Source organism: Dendrobates tinctorius, unplaced genomic scaffold, assembly GCF_039654945.1.
Source record: "Dendrobates tinctorius isolate UK_male_01 unplaced genomic scaffold, ASM3965494v1 ptg000162l, whole genome shotgun sequence".
Taxonomy (NCBI): Eukaryota; Metazoa; Chordata; class Amphibia; order Anura; family Dendrobatidae; genus Dendrobates; species Dendrobates tinctorius.
The window spans coordinates 26,347,593-26,364,307 of NW_027361829.1; the positions used below are offsets into that span (position 1 = coordinate 26,347,593).

Below are 16,715 nucleotides of genomic sequence, written 5' to 3' on the forward strand. Positions count from 1 at the left end.
GTCCAGCACCGTCAGTTGGTCCTCGGTAGTGCAATTGGCTCTTGTAGCTTTTGCTACCCATCTGGGTTCCAGCACCGTCAGCTGGTTCTCGGCAGTGTCTTTCGCACGGGTACTCCCTGACGCCCAGCCTGGTTTCAGCACGCCTGCTGTTTCCGGGTAGTGTCAAGGTCACTATGCCACCAATCCGTTGTCCTGTCGTCTTGCGGCCGGGTTAGCCGACTCTACGTTGCCTGCAGTTTAGGTGACTCCTATGTGGGCTGTGGGAACTGGCACTGAAGGCTGGATCCGTAGTGCCAATGGGACATGGGCCCCCTGTAGGACTGTGGGTTTCCGTAACTGCGGCCGGCTTGCGGCCTGGCTACTTTGCTTTGAATGGGTACCTTCTGCTACCCACCCGGGTTCCAGCACTGCCTGCTGGTTCTCGCCAGAGCCTTTGGCCTAGGTGCCTCCATCTCGGTATCCGAGGTCCAGCACCGTCAGCTGGTCCTTGGTAGTGCTTTTTAGCACAGGTACCTTCTGCTTAGTAACCATGGTCCAGCACCGTCAGTTGGTCCTCGGTAGTGCCATTGGCTCTTGTTCCTTCTGCTACCCATCCGGGTGCCAGCACTGTCTGCTGGTTCTCGCCAGAGCCTTTGGCCTAGGTGCCTCCATCTCGGTATCCGAGGTCCAGCACCGTCAGCTGGTCCTTGGTAGTGCTTTTTAGCACAGGTACCTTCTGCTTAGTAACCGTGGTCCAGCACCGTCAGTTGGTCCTCGGTAGTGCCATTGGCTCTTGTTCCTTCTGCTACCCATCCGGGTGCCAGCACTGTCTGCTGGTTCTCGCCACAGCCTTTGGCCTAGGTGCCTCCATCTCGGTATCCGAGGTCCAGCACCATCAGCTGGTCCTTGGTAGTGCTTTTTAGCACAGGTACCTTCTGCTTAGTAACCGTGGTCCAGCACCGTCAGTTGGTCCTCGGTAGTGCCATTGGCTCTTGTTCCTTCTGCTACCCATCCGGGTGCCAGCACTGTCTGCTGGTTCTCGCCACAGCCTTTGGCCTAGGTGCCTCCATCTCGGTATCCGAGGTCCAGCACCATCAGCTGGTCCTTGGTAGTGCTTTTTAGCACAGGTACCTTCTGCTTAGTAACCGTGGTCCAGCACCGTCAGTTGGTCCTCGGTAGTGCCATTGGCTCTTGTTCCTTCTGCTACCCATCCGGGTGCCAGCACTGTCTGCTGGTTCTCGCCACAGCCTTTGGCCTAGGTGCCTCCATCTCGGTATCCGAGGTCCAGCACCATCAGCTGGTCCTTGGTAGTGCTTTTTAGCACAGGTACCTTCTGCTTAGTAACCGTGGTCCAGCACCGTCAGTTGGTCCTCGGTAGTGCCATTGGCTCTTGTTCCTTCTGCTACCCATCCGGGTGCCAGCACTGTCTGCTGGTTCTCGCCACAGCCTTTGGCCTAGGTGCCTCCATCTCGGTATCCGAGGTCCAGCACCATCAGCTGGTCCTTGGTAGTGCTTTTTAGCACAGGTACCTTCTGCTTAGTAACCGTGGTCCAGCACCGTCAGTTGGTCCTCGGTAGTGCCATTGGCTCTTGTTCCTTCTGCTACCCATCCGGGTGCCAGCACTGTCTGCTGGTTCTCGCCAGAGCCTTTGGCCTAGGTGCCTCCATCTCGGTATCCGAGGTCCAGCACCATCAGCTGGTCCTTGGTAGTGCTTTTTAGCACAGGTACCTTCTGCTTAGTAACCGTGGTCCAGCACCGTCAGTTGGTCCTCGGTAGTGCCATTGGCTCTTGTTCCTTCTGCTACCCATCCGGGTGCCAGCACTGTCTGCTGGTTCTCGCCAGTTTCTCAGCCTTCTTGTACCTTCTGCTACATTTCCAAGATCAAGCTTTTTGAAATTGTCTTTGGTAATCCTTATTGATCTCCATGATGATGACCCTGATGATGACGACCCTGAAGACCACACCAAAGAAGACCAGAAATATGACCCTAAATAATAAGACCAAGAGGACAAAGAACATGAAGACAACCACCAAGATACAGAACAAAAGACAGAAGAACAAGAAGCAGAAGAAGCTAAAGCAGAAGAACAGAAAGCAGAAGAACATTAAGCATAAGACTAAAAATCAGCATAGAAGAAATCAAAATTATAAGCAGAAGAAGACTAAGCAGTAAATGGGGGTGAGTCCGTTCCTCCTCGTGGTGCCCCTGGAAAATGCCTGCTGCTGCAGGCCAAACTGAACGCGGACAAATCCTGTTGTAAATCTTTTGTGACAGGCAGAACGTAAGGTGTAATCTTATAACTTTTATAGATAAGTACTACAGGAATGCCTGTCACCATAAGAAAATGAAGACAAAGAAGAATAGGAAGAAGATGAAGAAATAGCATATTAAAATTAATAATAGCTGAAAAAGAAGAATATGAAGAATGGAAAAAAAAATTAATGGGGAGAAGATGAAGAAGAAGAAAATGAATAAGGTGAAGAAAAAGTTGATGAAAAAAATGCTACTGCTGCGGATCATGAAGGAGAAAGTGTGGGAGAAGTACAAAAGAAGGTGAAGAGCATGGAAGTTGTGAAACATACAGTACATATCTGACAAAATATAAAAAAGGTTAACATAGTCAATATCTTTTTAACTCCGAACGTATTGAAAAAAAAAAATGGAATTAATGCTATGCCATGTGATTTGAATAAACCACTATGCTTTTAATGTCTCCTCCACCTCCCACAATACATTCTACATGATTCTTATTTGTTTTCAATTATGTAGAATTAGCCAACAAGGAAATAAAGGGCTTTTTTTTAATTCCGATACCGGAAGTCCCATTGACTTGAATGGGACTTCCGGTATCGGAATCGGCGATACCCGATATTTTTTTCGTATCGGGCGATACCATCCGATACGATATTTTTGGGTATCGAACGGTATCGCTCAACACTACTCAGAAGGCATCAAAGCTATGAATTAACACATGAGGAATTATATATTTAACAAAAAGTGTGAAACAACTGAAAATATATCTTATATTCTAGGTTCTTCAAAGTAACCACCTTTTGCTTTGACTACTGCTTTGCACACTCTTGGCATTCTCTTGATGAGCTTCAAGAGGTAGTCACCGGAAATGGTTTTCACTTCACAGGTGTGCAATGTCAGGTTTAATAAGTGGGATTTCTTGCCTTATAAATGGGGTTGGGACCATCAGTTCTGTTGTGCAGGTGGATACACAGCTGATAGTCCTACTGAATAGACTGTTAGCTGCATTTTTCTTGCCATAATACAAATTCTAAGAAAAACAAGTGGCCATCATTACTTTAAGAAATGAAGGTTAGTCAGTCCAAAAAATTGGGAAAACTTTGAAAGTGCAGTGGCAAAAACCATCAAGCGCTACAAAGAAACTGGCTCACATGAAGACCGCCCCAGGAAAGGAAGACCAAACGTCACCTCTGCTGCAGAGGATAAGTTCATCTGAGTCACCAGCCTCAGAAGTCGCAGGTTAACAGCAGCTCAGATTAGAGACCAGGTCAGTGCCACACAGAGTTCTAGCAGCAGACACATCTCGGCAACAACTGTTAAGAGGAGACTTTGTGCAGCAGGCCTTCATGGTAAAATAGCTGCTAGGAAACCACTGGTAAGGACAGGCAACAAGCAGAAGAGACTTGTTTGGGCTAAGGAACACAAGGAATGGACATTAGACCAGTGGAAATCTGTGCTTTGGTCTGATGAGTCCAAATTTGAGATCTTTGGTTCCAACCACCGTGTCTTTGTGCGACGCAGAAAAGGGGAACAGATGGACTCTACATGCCTGGTTCCCACCGTGAAGCATGGAGGAGGAATTGAAGGCATACTGAACCAAAATGGCTGCTGTGGTAGTGGCATGCTATTCCATCCAGTTTGCGTTTAGTTGGACCATCATTTATTTTTCAACAGGACAATGACCCCAAACACACCTCCAGGCTGTGTAAGGGTAATTTGATGGGGTGCTATGTCAGATGACCTGGCCTCCACAGTCACCAGACCTGAACCCAGTCTGGTGGGCCAGTCCGACGCTGCATACGGATGCTTACATGGGAAAAATACGCGGCCACACCCTGACAACAGATGACATACGGATTACTATTTAGGGACCATTTATGCATATTACGGCCGTAAAATACGGACGGTATTTTTATACATTGTGTGTGATGCTGGCCTTACCATAATAGTGCTGTCAATCAAGACAAGGAACTGGTTTTAATATGTAAATAGGCAGGCTAAGGCACAGGCCATGCCAAGGGGCACCGAAGTACACTCATTTGCTTATTTAATACAAGAAGATTTTTCCACAAATATTTTCTTAAACTGTATATGCCTGCCATGGTTTTTATCGCCCTACATCCCCTATATAAATGTTTCTGTAGTTTAATTGCACTGCACCAATGAACTCACATCCTGCTGAATCCACATTGTACTTTACCAGGACTTCCCAACCAGCAGTGCCCATTGCTCAGCATGATTCTTTGTCAAGCAGGTAGCCACCACAGGGGACAAAGTCCACTTGTAATGAGGCACATTACTCTATACCTCGTTACTACTGAAAAGTCTCAGTTACGGTCTCTAACTAAAGATTAAGTTATGATTCCCAACCACTAAACTAATTTACACTTTTGGGTATTTGGAGATCATGATGGCTACTCCTGGGTTGTGTGCAGGACCTGAGTCATATGACCTTGAAGATGTCTTGATGCTGGTGTCATGGTCATATTCTTATATCATGTTGGCCATGGGCTAGTGTATGGAGACAAGCAAACAAGACAAGATTGCCTGTGGCTCCTGAGCAGGACCCGAGTACTCGACTGTGGCTTGTCACGATTCACAGCTTGCTCAGTAGTTCTGTCATTGACAGACACACTTTTCCATGACGCAGACCCTTTTCAGTATGGAAACATGCACACAGTTTTATCAGGAGATGCCATGGTTTTGCAATGTGGCATACTGTATGTTCTGGTAAAAAACCGCACCACAAAATCAGAGAGACCTGTAATGGAATTAGTGTCTCCAAGATTCCTGGAGGAATATCAGTGCTAATATTCATCTTAAGGCCAGAATGGAGCAATAATCCATGTGCTCTGCACCAAAGGTTTTTACAGCCCCGATTTGTCGGAAAAAAAGTAAAAATAAATACAAACAATACATCAGAATTACCTATCAGTATCACACGTATTACCCAACTATGGAATTCAGTGTCATTACAAGATGTTACAGCAAAGCCACTGGGCCTGAGTTTCACAAAAATATTGCAACTTTTGGCATTTTAACACCAGTTTGAATCAGCCCAGACCTGGGGCAGGATGGGGTGTGACCATGCTCACCCATCCAATTAATTAAAAAGCCAGTGTTGTGTACCTAGAAATGCTAGTCCAGTCTCTGGCAGAACGGAGAAGAGTGGCCACCCTTAAGATGTGTCACATGTATTAAGTGGCGGCCCCCTGTACTCCAGCAATACTAGCACAGTACGATGGGGCGTTACATTAACCTGAATGAATTGGCCCAACTGAGTATTTCCATTGCTGGTACCAATTTGCGTAAAAACATGATAAAAGATAAAATGGAGCTACAATATGTAAATTCACACAATATGATACAGAAGAATATAAAACAACTAACCTTTCTGGAATAGAAACTTCAGATTCGATGTCTATTGACCAATCATCTTCTGAATGTCTAAATTCATCTCTAAAAATGTTCTCCAGCACAGGAGAGCGATGCCCACCGAAGACCTCTGTAGACAATGGGGCCAATGCAATAGACTCCGAGCAAAATAACTCATCTGGATTGTTCCTCCCATCGGCTTCTCTGAATTTGGATGTACTGATAAGAAAAGAAGGAGGATGTAGGATCTAAGTATGTAATGACTCCCTCATTGTGAGTCCTGTAACAGTCAATGGGATGAAAACCTTGCAGTAAATCAATATATGTATATATCCTAGAGATTAGTAAATTTGTTTGAGGGAACTTAAATTGACCTCAAATTTTACAAAAAAATTGGATTCACCTGAACCTGATTTTTTTTAATGATTTGCTTTGTGCCAGTCACCATTATGCTGAATTACAGAGGATAAAGAAAGAGGTAAAAACCAATTGATAGATCACAGCTCACTTGACCCCCCATCACCGCAGCCCACCGTATGTTTCTTTGCTATGCCTAGCCTCTTATGTCGTCTGACATGAGACATTGTCTTCTGGCATTATTTTCACACTGAGCAGGGATCTCTGACATCAAATGGGCCTTGAAAGTCATGACTCATATTGTGACATCACATTTGCTGCTTATCGCTTAGTTTGCGCCTTGGTCACCACACGTCGTAACACGCATTGTGGTTGTTAGAGGCCTATTCTGAAGCACTAGGTCAGAGTGATGAGGTCTAAAGAAGCCGGTGAGACACGTGAGCGGAGGGGAGTATCATTTTTTGTTTTCCACCTCTTATTTGTATTAAGCAGGGTCTGGAGAGAACTTAGAATATAATAAGGTACATTTGATTAGCATCTAATAACTGGGATGGAAAGCAAGTTTCCTTGCTGACATTGAGCAAACTTCCAATTAAGTTTGTGGTCAGGGTCATTTGGTGTAGGAGTTATACAGTTGTGGCCAAAAGTATTGACACCCCTGCAATTCTGTCAGATAATACTCAGTTTCTTCCTGAAAATGATTGCAAACACAAATTCTTTGGTATTATTATCTTCATTTAGTTTGTGTTAAATGAAAAAACACAAAAGAGAATGAAGCAAAAAGCAAAACATTGATCATTTCACACAAAACTCCAAAAAAGGGCCAGACAAAAGTATTGACACCCTCAGCCTAATACTTGGTTGCACAACCTTTAGCCAAAATAACTGCGACCAACCGCTTCCGGTAACCATCAATGAGTTTCTTACAATGCTCTGCTGGAATTTTAGACCATTCTTCTTTGGCAAACTGCTCCAGGTCCCTGATATTTGAAGGGTGCCTTCTCCAAACTGCCATTTTTAGATCTCTCCACTGGTGTCCTATGGGATTCAGGTCTGGACTCATTGCTGGCCACCTTAGAAGTCTCCAGTGCTTTCTCTCAAACCATTTTCTAGTGCTTTTTGAAGTGTGTTTTGGGTCATTGTCCTGCTGGAAGATCCATGACCTCTGAGGGAGACCCAGCTTTCTCACATTGGGCCCTACATTATGCTGCAAAATTTGTTGGTAGTCTTCTGACTTCATAATGCCATGCACACGGTCAAGCAGTCCAGTGCCAGAGGCAGCAAAGGAACCCCAAAACATCAGGGAAGCTCCGCCATGTTTGACTGTAGGGACCGTGTTCTTTTCTTTGAATGCCTCTTTTTTTCTCCTGTAAACTCTATGTTGATGCCTTTGCCCAAAAAGCTCTACTTTTGTCTCATCTGACCAGAGAACATTCTTCCAAAATGTTTTAGGCTTTTTCAGGTAAGTTTTGGCAAACTCCAGCCTGGCTTTTTTATGTCTCGGGGTAAGAAGTTGGGTCTTCCTGGGTCTCCTACCATACAGTCCCTTTTCATTCAGATGCCGACAGATAGTACGGGTTGACACTGTTGTACCCTCGGACTGCAGGGCAGCTTGAACTTGTTTGGATGTTAGTCGAGGTTCTTTATCCAACATCCGCACAATCTTACGTTGAAATCTCTTGTCAATTTTTCTTTTCCGTCCACATCTAGGGAGGTTAGCCACAGTGCCATGGGCTTTAAACTTCTTGATGACACTGCGCACGGTAGACACAGGAACATTCAGGTCTTTGGAGATGGACTTGTAGCCTTGAGATTGCTCATGCTTCCTCACAATTTGGTTTCTCAAGTCCTCAGACAGTTCTTTGGTCTTCTTTCTTTTCTCCATGCTCAATGTGGTACACACAAGGACACAGGACAGAGGTTGAGTCAAATTTAATCCTTGTCAACTGGCTGCAAGTGTGATTTAGTTATTGCCAACACCTGTTAGGTGCCACAGGTAAGTTACAGGTGCTGTTAATTACACAAATTAGAGAAGCATCACATGATTTTTCGAACAGTGTCAATACTTTTGTCCTCCCTCTTTTTTATGTTTGGTGTGGAATTATATCCAATTTGGCTTTAGGACAATTCTTTTTGTGTTTTTTCATTTAAGAAAAATTAAATGAAGATAATAATACCAAAGAATCTCTGTTTGCAATCATTTTCAGGAAGAAACTGAGTATTATTATCTGACACAATTGCAGGGGTTTCAATACTTTGGGCCACAACTGTATATATCTTTGGATATTAGTTTCCTATTACTGGCAGGGCTCTAGAATTACCCTTTGGTGCCATCACCCCAATGTTTTCTTATTCAGGACACATGGGTGTTCATGTTTATGATTCTTAACAGACGCCAGTACAATTGAAGCTCTGACTGCTGGGTCAGAGCGACGCCAGCAATGTGATCATGTCATGTGATCGACTAGCTGACGTCACTCGCCGGCGCCCAGGACGCTGGTGGTAAGTGTGCTCCACTGTGGAGCTGAAGAACCACCGAAGATTAAGGGGGAGGGGGGCACTTTATATGTGAGGGGAATTGGCGTGGAGATGGGGGGTTATTTAATGGATAAGGGGCACTTTATGTGTGTGGTGGGCATTTAGAGTGGGGATGGGGGCGTTATTTAATGGATGGGGGCACTTTGTGTGTGTGTGGGGCATTTAGAGTGGGGATGGGGAGGTTATTTAATGTGTGAGGAGAATTAGCGTGGGGATGGGGGGTTATTTAATGGATGGGGCACTTTATGTGTGGGGGGATTTAGAGTGGGGATCGGGGGTTATTTAATGGATGGGGGACACTTTATGTGTGTGTGGATAATTTAGAGTGGGGATGGGGGGTTATTTAATGTGTAAAGAGAATTGGCATGGGGATGGGGGGTTATTTAATGGATGGCAGGCACTTTATGTGTGTGGGGATTTAGAGTGGGGACGGGGGGCTATTTAATGTGTGAGGGGAATTTGCGTGGGGATGGAGAGGATATTTAATGTGTGGGGGCATTTAGAGTGGGGATGGGGGTTATTTAATATATGGGGGGATTTAGAATGGGGATGTGGGGTTATTTAATGTGTAGGGGATTTGGAGTTGGGATGGGGGGTTATTTAATGTGTGGGGGCATTTAGAGTGGGGATGGGGGTTATTTAATGTATGGGGGATTTAGAGTGGGGATGGGGGGTTATTTAATGTGTGAGGGAAACTGGCGTGGGGATGGGAGTTATTTAATGTGTGGGGGCATTTGGAGTGGGGATGGGGGTTATTTAACGTATGTGGGGGATTTAGAGTGGTGATTTGGGGTTATTTAATGTGTGTGGGGATTTGGAGTGGGGATGGGGGATTATTTAATGTGTGGGGGCATTTGAAGTGGGGATGGGGGGTTATTTAATGTGAGGGCATTTGGAGTGGGGATGGGGGTTATTTAATATGTGAGGGCATTTGGAGTGGGGATGGGGGGTTATTTAATGTGTGGGGGATTTAGAGTGGGAGTGGGGGGTGCTTAATGTGTTGGGGGAATTGGCATGGGGGGTACTTAATGTGTGGGGAGATTTGGAGGGGGGATTTAATGTGTGTGGGGGGATTTGAAGTGGGGATGGGGGGTTATTTAATGTGAGGGCATTTGGAGTGGGGATGGGGGTTATTTAATATGTGAGGGCATTTGGAGTGGGGATGGGGGGTTATTTAATGTGTGGGGGATTTAGAGTGGGAGTGGGGGGTGCTTAATGTGTTGGGGGAATTGGCATGGGGGGTACTTAATGTGTGGGGAGATTTGGAGGGGGGATTTAATGTGAGTGGGGGGATTTGAAGTGGGGATGGGGGATTTAATGTGTGTGGGGGGATTTACAGTGGGGATGGGGAGATTTAATGTTTGTGGAGAGATTTGAGGACACAATGAAGAGTATGTATGTTTGTATGTATGAGGAAACAGTATGGGGGTTGAGTGAGGGGGATGGGTGCAGACAGTATGGGGAGCGAACGGTTAAATGTATGGGGACACAGTATGGGGAGTGAGGGTGATGAGATGCGTGCAGACAGTATGGGGAGTCGGGGGTATGTGTGAGCAGACAGTATAGAGAGTGAGGGGGTAAATATATGAGGAGACAGTATGGTGAACAGGTGGGATGTTAGAGGAGACAGTATGAGGAGGGAGGGGAATAGTGTGAGGCGACAGTATATTGCATATATTTTTATTTAGGAGCATTATAATAACACTTCTATCTTTAAGGGGATCGTGTGGAGATTTGCTGCAGAAGAACGGAGAAGATGGAAGTCTGCAGAGACGAGATGTGGATGAGAAAACGCATCATGGGGTCTGGACAAGAAGAAGAAAAGAAGAACGACTCCAGAGACGACGTCATCTATAAGGTACCTGGATGTAAATATTATTTGTGATACTAATTCTCATGTTTTTATTTGTTAGGAGCATAAAAGGGGTTGTCCAGGTTTGTGCCGAGTCTGCAGTCATTCCATGTGACTGCAGACTTCTGAATTCTCACAGTGCTCACTGAACGCTGTTAGAATTCTCTTGTGCCGGTAATTTACATGCATGCGAGCTTCTCTTCCTGCTTCTCTCAGTTTTTAACTGAACATTGAGAGCATAAGGGAGAGCAGCTCGTGGGTACATGACTAAGTGTGCAAATTGCATGTGTGCTTGGGGGGGGCGCCGAACCGAAGCCTAGATACACCTCTGCAGTTCACTTATCAGAGCTCGTGCCTGCTGTTTTACACTTTTATTTTCACTGACTTAAAATGTTGTCTCGCTCCTCCCAAAAGCACTATTCAGTGGAGGAGGCACACGCTTTCCTTGCCTCTTACACTGATAGCGAGGGAGAGAATCCCACATTTGCTTATTATTCAGATTCATCCTCCTCTCTTCCTCCTCCTCGTCTTCCTTATCAGGTGCTATAGAACCACCATGCAGATGTCCCAGGGCAGAAGGTGACGCAGTGCCCCCAATTCCAGAAGATGAACCAGAGCCGCCCATTACTGACCCCATATGGACCTTGCCCCCTGAAAATTAAGTGCCAGATTCCTGATTTTGTGGCAGAATCAGGAATCAAGTTTGACACCACCGGTCTCAAGAAAATAGACTTTTTCAAAGTCCTTTTCTCTGAGGATTTTGTTAACCTCAAGGTAGGCCAAACTAATTTGTACGCTCATCAATTTTTTGCATAAAACCGCAATTCGTTATTTTCTAACTGGTCTCCTGTAAACGAAGTTAAAATGATGCAGTTTTGGGGCCTGGTCCTTCATATGGGGAACCTGAAGAAGCCAGAAGTTCGGCAATATAGGAGTGTTGATGTTTTACAAAACACTCCAGTGTTCCGAATAGTCATGGCCCGGGTATATTTTGAGGCCATCCACAAATTCCTGCACTTTAACTAGAATACACGTTGTCCTCCCAGAGATGACCCCAGTTTTGACCGTTTGTGCAAAGTTCGGCCGGTCATTGAACACTTCATCAAAAGAGGTACCTCTGTACGAGATACCTCTGTAAAGGTCTGCAAACCAGACTGTGCACTGAGGTACAACAAAAAAATGGGGGGCGTTGATGACTCTGATCAAGTCCTCCAGCCATACAGTGCTTTGAGAAAGGCCAAGGTGTGATACAAGAAGCTCGCCATGCACATCGTACAGATGACAATGCTCAATGCTTTCCTGCTGTCACGATGTGCCAGCCAGACCGTTATGTTGTACCTTCAGTTACAGGAAGTGTTGATCAAGGCAATATCTTTGGCGAACAAGAAGGCGCAGGCCCCAGTACATCCGGAACTGAAGGTGCTCATATCGTACCAGGTCAACATTTCCCGGGGGAGGTCCCTCAAAGTGGAAAAAAGGAAGGTTGCAAAAGAGGTGCCGAGTGTGTTACAGAAGGGGAATATGCAAGTACTCCATTTATCATTGCGACACCTGCCCCGACAAACCTGGCCTGTGTATGAAAGATTGCTTCAGACTGTACCACACCTCCATGCACTACTAAATTCATTTCTGACTTACACAACTGACCTATAACAACCTGACACAACTACACAACTCACATATGCCACATTATAAAATTCACATACCTAGAAACAGTAGATTAGTTTAAAAAAGGGGGCACTTGTTGGGCATTGCCACTGTTTAGGCACATCTAGATAAGTTTGTTAAGGGGTCTAGTTTCCAAAATGGGGTCACTTGTGGGGCATTTCCACTGTTTAGGCACATCAGGGGCTCTGCAAATGCGACATGATGCCCACAGACCATTCCATCAGATTCTGAATTCAAAACGTCACTACTTCCCTTCCGAGCCCTGATGTGTGCCCAAACAGTAGGTTTCTCCCACATATGGGGTAACAGAGTACTCAGGACAAATTGTATGACAACTTTTGGGGTGGTCCAATTTCTCCTGTTACCCTTGTGAAAATAAAAAATTGGTGGCTAAAAGATCATTTTTGTGAAACAAAAATATGATTTTTTATTTTCACGGCTCTGGGTTACAAACTTTAGTTAAACACTTTGGGGTTTAAAGTGCTCATCACACATCTAGATAAGTTTCTGGGGGGGGGGGGGGTTCTAGTTTCCAAAATGAAAATGGGGTCACTTGTTGGGGGTTTCCACTCCTTAGGCACATCAGGGGCTCTCCAAATACGACATGGTGTCCGATCTCAATTCCAGCCAATTTTGCGTTGAAAATGTCAAATGGTGCTCCATCTCTTCCGACCTCTGTCGTGCGCCTAAAAAGTGGTTTATCCCCATATATTGGGTATCGGCATGTTCAGGAGAAATTGCATTATAAATACTGGGGTTCATTTTTTTCTGTTACCCTTGTGAAAATAAAAAAAATAGTCTAAAATTACATTTTAGTGAAAAAAGTTAAATGTTCATTTTTTCCTTTCACATTCCAGTTAATTCCTGTGAACCACCTGAAGGGTTAACAAACTTTTTGTATGTGGTTTTGACCAGCTTCAGGGGTGCAGTTTTTCGAATGGTGTCACTTTTGGATATTTTCTGCCATATAAACCCCTCAAAGTGACTTGAGGTGGTCCTTAAAAGAAATGGTTTTGTAAATTTTGTTGTAAAAATGAAAAATCGTTGGTCAACTTTTAACCCTTATAACTTCCTAACGGAAAAAAAAATTGTTTATAAAATAGTGCTGATGTAAAGAAGACATGTGGGAAATTGTAAAATTGGTCCGGTCATTAACGTGCAAGCCACCCTCGGGGGTAAAGGGGTTAACTTTCATGGCACTGGTTGCTGGTATAATGTAATGCAATGCACCAGTACTGCAATGTATTATACCTGTCAGTGCTGCACTACTATGAACGTGGTCTAACAAGCTTTCCGTAGCCTGGTGACCCAGATGTTGTCATGATAACCTCGGATTATCATGGCAACGATAAGGCAATTGTGAGCGCATTGCGGAACAGACTGGACATTAGAGGGTTCCCCTTTCCTCTCCCAGCCTTCTAAATGCTATGATCTATATCAATTGCAGCATTTAGGGGATTAATATGACCATGGCGGTGCGGGCACTGTTCCTGGCAGTGACAGATGGGTTTCAACTTTAACTGAAGCCAAGCTTCCGGCTGAGATTACGTGGGCACAGCTCCTTTACCTCGCACGATCACCATAACGTCTCCATAAGTCAAAGGTCATGAAGAGGTTAAAAACAACTCTAATTCTCTATTAGACAACATGAAATCCTAGGTACCCCTTTGTGATCTCCTACTACTGCCGTGAATGGGTTGTAAAAAGGTGATAAAAACATATACAGTGGGTACGGAAAGTATTCATACCCCTTTAAATTTTTCTCTCTGTTTAATTGCAGCCATTAGGTAAATTCAAAAAAGTTCATTTTTTTTCTCATTAATGTCACTCTGCACCCTATCTTGACTGAAAAAAACTAAAATGTAGAAATTTTTGCAAATTTATTAAAAAAAACCCACAAAATATAACATGGTCATAAGTATTCAGACCCTTTGCTCAGACACTCATATTTAAGTCACATGCTGTCCATTTTCTTGTGATCCTCCTTGAGATGGTTCAGCTCCTTCATTGTCCAGCTGTGTTTAATTATACTGATTTTACTTGATTTGTAGAGGCACACACCTGTCTATATAAGACCTCACGGCTCACAGTGCATGTCAGACCCAATGAGAATCATGAGGTCAAAGGAACTGGCCAAGGAGCTCAGAGTCAGACTTTTGGCAAGGCACAGATCTGGCCAAGGTTACAAAAGAATTTCTGCAATACTCAAGGCTCCTAGGCCAGAAAGGTGAGACCAAGCCAGAACAAGGCCAGAACGAGGCGAGAACAATGCCACAACGAGGAGAGAACAAGGCCAGAATGAAACAAGAACAAGGCGAGAACGAGGCGAGAACAAGGCCACAACGAGGCGAGAACAAGGCCACAACGAGGCGAGAACAAGGCCACAACGAGGCGAGAACAAGGCCACAATGAGGCGAGAATAAGGCCACAGTAAAGATAGAACAAGGCCAGAACAAGGCCACAACGAGGCAAGAACAAGGTCAGAACAAGGCCAGAACGAGGCCAGAATGAGGACAGAACGAGGACAGAACAAGGCCAGAATAAGGCTCTCAGTGACCTCTTGCTCATTTAGCAAACCCTGAAGCTGCCAACAATTCACAACCTGCAGGAGGCAGAATAGGGCGGTGGGGAAAACAGATGAAAACTCTGGAAGGGGGCAGGGGACTTGGATTTTCAGAACCACTCCAGCAATGAAATATAAAAAAATGCTGGAGTGGTGCTTTAACCACTCTCTGCCATCTGACATACTATACCGTCCATGTGACCTGGGCCTGTATGACCATGGACGGTATAGCACATCATCGCGATCGGCCGAGCACACGGGGGGTGCACGGCCGATCGCCGCCGGATGTCAGCTGATTCTCAAAGCTGACACCCGACACTAGGTGCCAGGAGTGGTCACAGACCACTCCGGGCACTTTAACCCCCGAAATGCTGTGATCGAACACGATCGCAGCATTCCAGGAGAAGGCAGAAGGCTAACAGCTGCCCTGGTAACCCGATATCTGGATCACCAGAGCTAAGAAACTTCCTGTCATGCTCAGTGCATGGTCAGGAAGTCTCTCACTGTCAGTGGACTAAGTGCAGCGCTGACAGCTTCTATAGCATGTAGAAGCTGCTTAATGTGCATACAATCACGTGAAGCGATCAGACTGCAAAAATGATTGTCCCATAGTGGGACAAAGTAAAAAAGTCAGAAAAAAAGTAAAAAAAAATTTTAAAAATAATTGTAAAAATATTTTAAAAAAATAGAATATACTGTATATTGATTTTTTATTATTATTTTTTGTCACTAAATAAATATGTTAATGAAAAAAAATCTATATAACAAAAGTACACATATTTGGTATCGCCGCATCCATAAAGACCCGACCTATAAAAAGTACGCTGATACCCCATATGTGGGAGAAAACTAATGTATGGGCACACGTCGGGGCTAGGAAGGGAAGTAGTGTCATTTTGGAATGCAGACTTTGATGGAAAGGTTTGTGGGTGTCATGTCGCGTTTGGAGAGCCCCTGATGTGCCTAAACTGTTGAAACCCCCCACAAGTGACCCTATTTTGATAATTAGACCCCCCAAGGAACTTATCTAGATGTGTGGTGAGCACTTTGAACCCCCAAGTGCTTCACAGAAGTTTATAATGTAGAGCCATAAAAATAAAAAAAATCATATTTTTTTCCACAAAAATCATATTTTTGCTCCCAATTTTTTATTTTCCCAATGGTAACAGGAGAAACTGGACTCCAACAGTTGAGCAATTTGTCCTGAGTAGGCTGATAACCCCATACGTGGGGGTAAACCACTGTTTGGGCGCATGGCAGAGCTTGGAAGGGAAGGAGCACCGTTTGACTTTTTCAACGAAGAAATGGCTGGAAGTGTGATCAGATGCCATGTTGCATTTGGAGAGCCCCTGATGTGCCTAAATAGTGGAAACCCCCCAATTCTAACTCCAACCCTAACCCCAACACACTCCTAACCCTAGCCCTAACCCTAATGGGAAAATGGAAATAAATACATTTTTTTTTTAATTTTATTATTTTTCCCTAACTAAGGGGGTGATAAATGGGGGCTTGATTTACTATTTTTAGAGGGGTTTTTATGTTTGGCAGCTGTCACACGCTAAAAGACGCTTTTTATTGTAAAAATAGTTTTTGCATCACCACATTTTGAGAGCTATAATTTTTCCATATTTTGACCCACTGAGTCATGTGAGGTTTTATTTTTTGTGGGACGAGTTGACGTTTTTATTGGTACCATTTTCGGGCACGTGACATTTTTTGATCGCTTTTTATTCCGATTTTTGGGATGCAGAATGAACAAAAACCAGCATTTCATGAATTTCTATTGGGGGGGCCATTTACACCGTTCTGCATGAGGTAAAATTGATAAAGAGGTTTTATTCTTTGGGTCAGTACGATTACAGCGATACCTAATTTATGTCTTTTTTACGTTTTGGTGCTTTTATGCAATTTAAAGAATTTTATAAAAAAATAATTATTTTTGCATCGCTTTATTCTGCAAGCTATAACTTTTTTATTTTTTTGCTGATGACGCTGTATGGAGCTCGTTCTTTGCGGGGCAAGATGATGTTTTCAGCGGTACCATGTTTATTTATATACGTCTTTTTGATCACGTGTTATTGCACCTTTAGTTCGGCGGTATGATGATAAAGCATTGTTTTTTGCCTAGT

At 44.3% G+C, this 16,715-nt stretch overlaps 1 protein-coding gene across 1 annotated transcript in view; it reads right to left on the reverse strand.

Annotated features, from left to right (window-relative positions):
* Window positions 1-16,715, reverse strand: part of LOC141052677 (protein Shroom4-like) — a 170,668-nt gene that overhangs the window by 69,400 nt on the left and 84,553 nt on the right. The window contains exon 5 of the mRNA XM_073549926.1: window positions 5,624-5,827. Coding sequence (XP_073406027.1) covers window positions 5,624-5,827 — 204 coding nt within the window. The remainder of the gene's footprint in view (window positions 1-5,623; window positions 5,828-16,715) is intronic.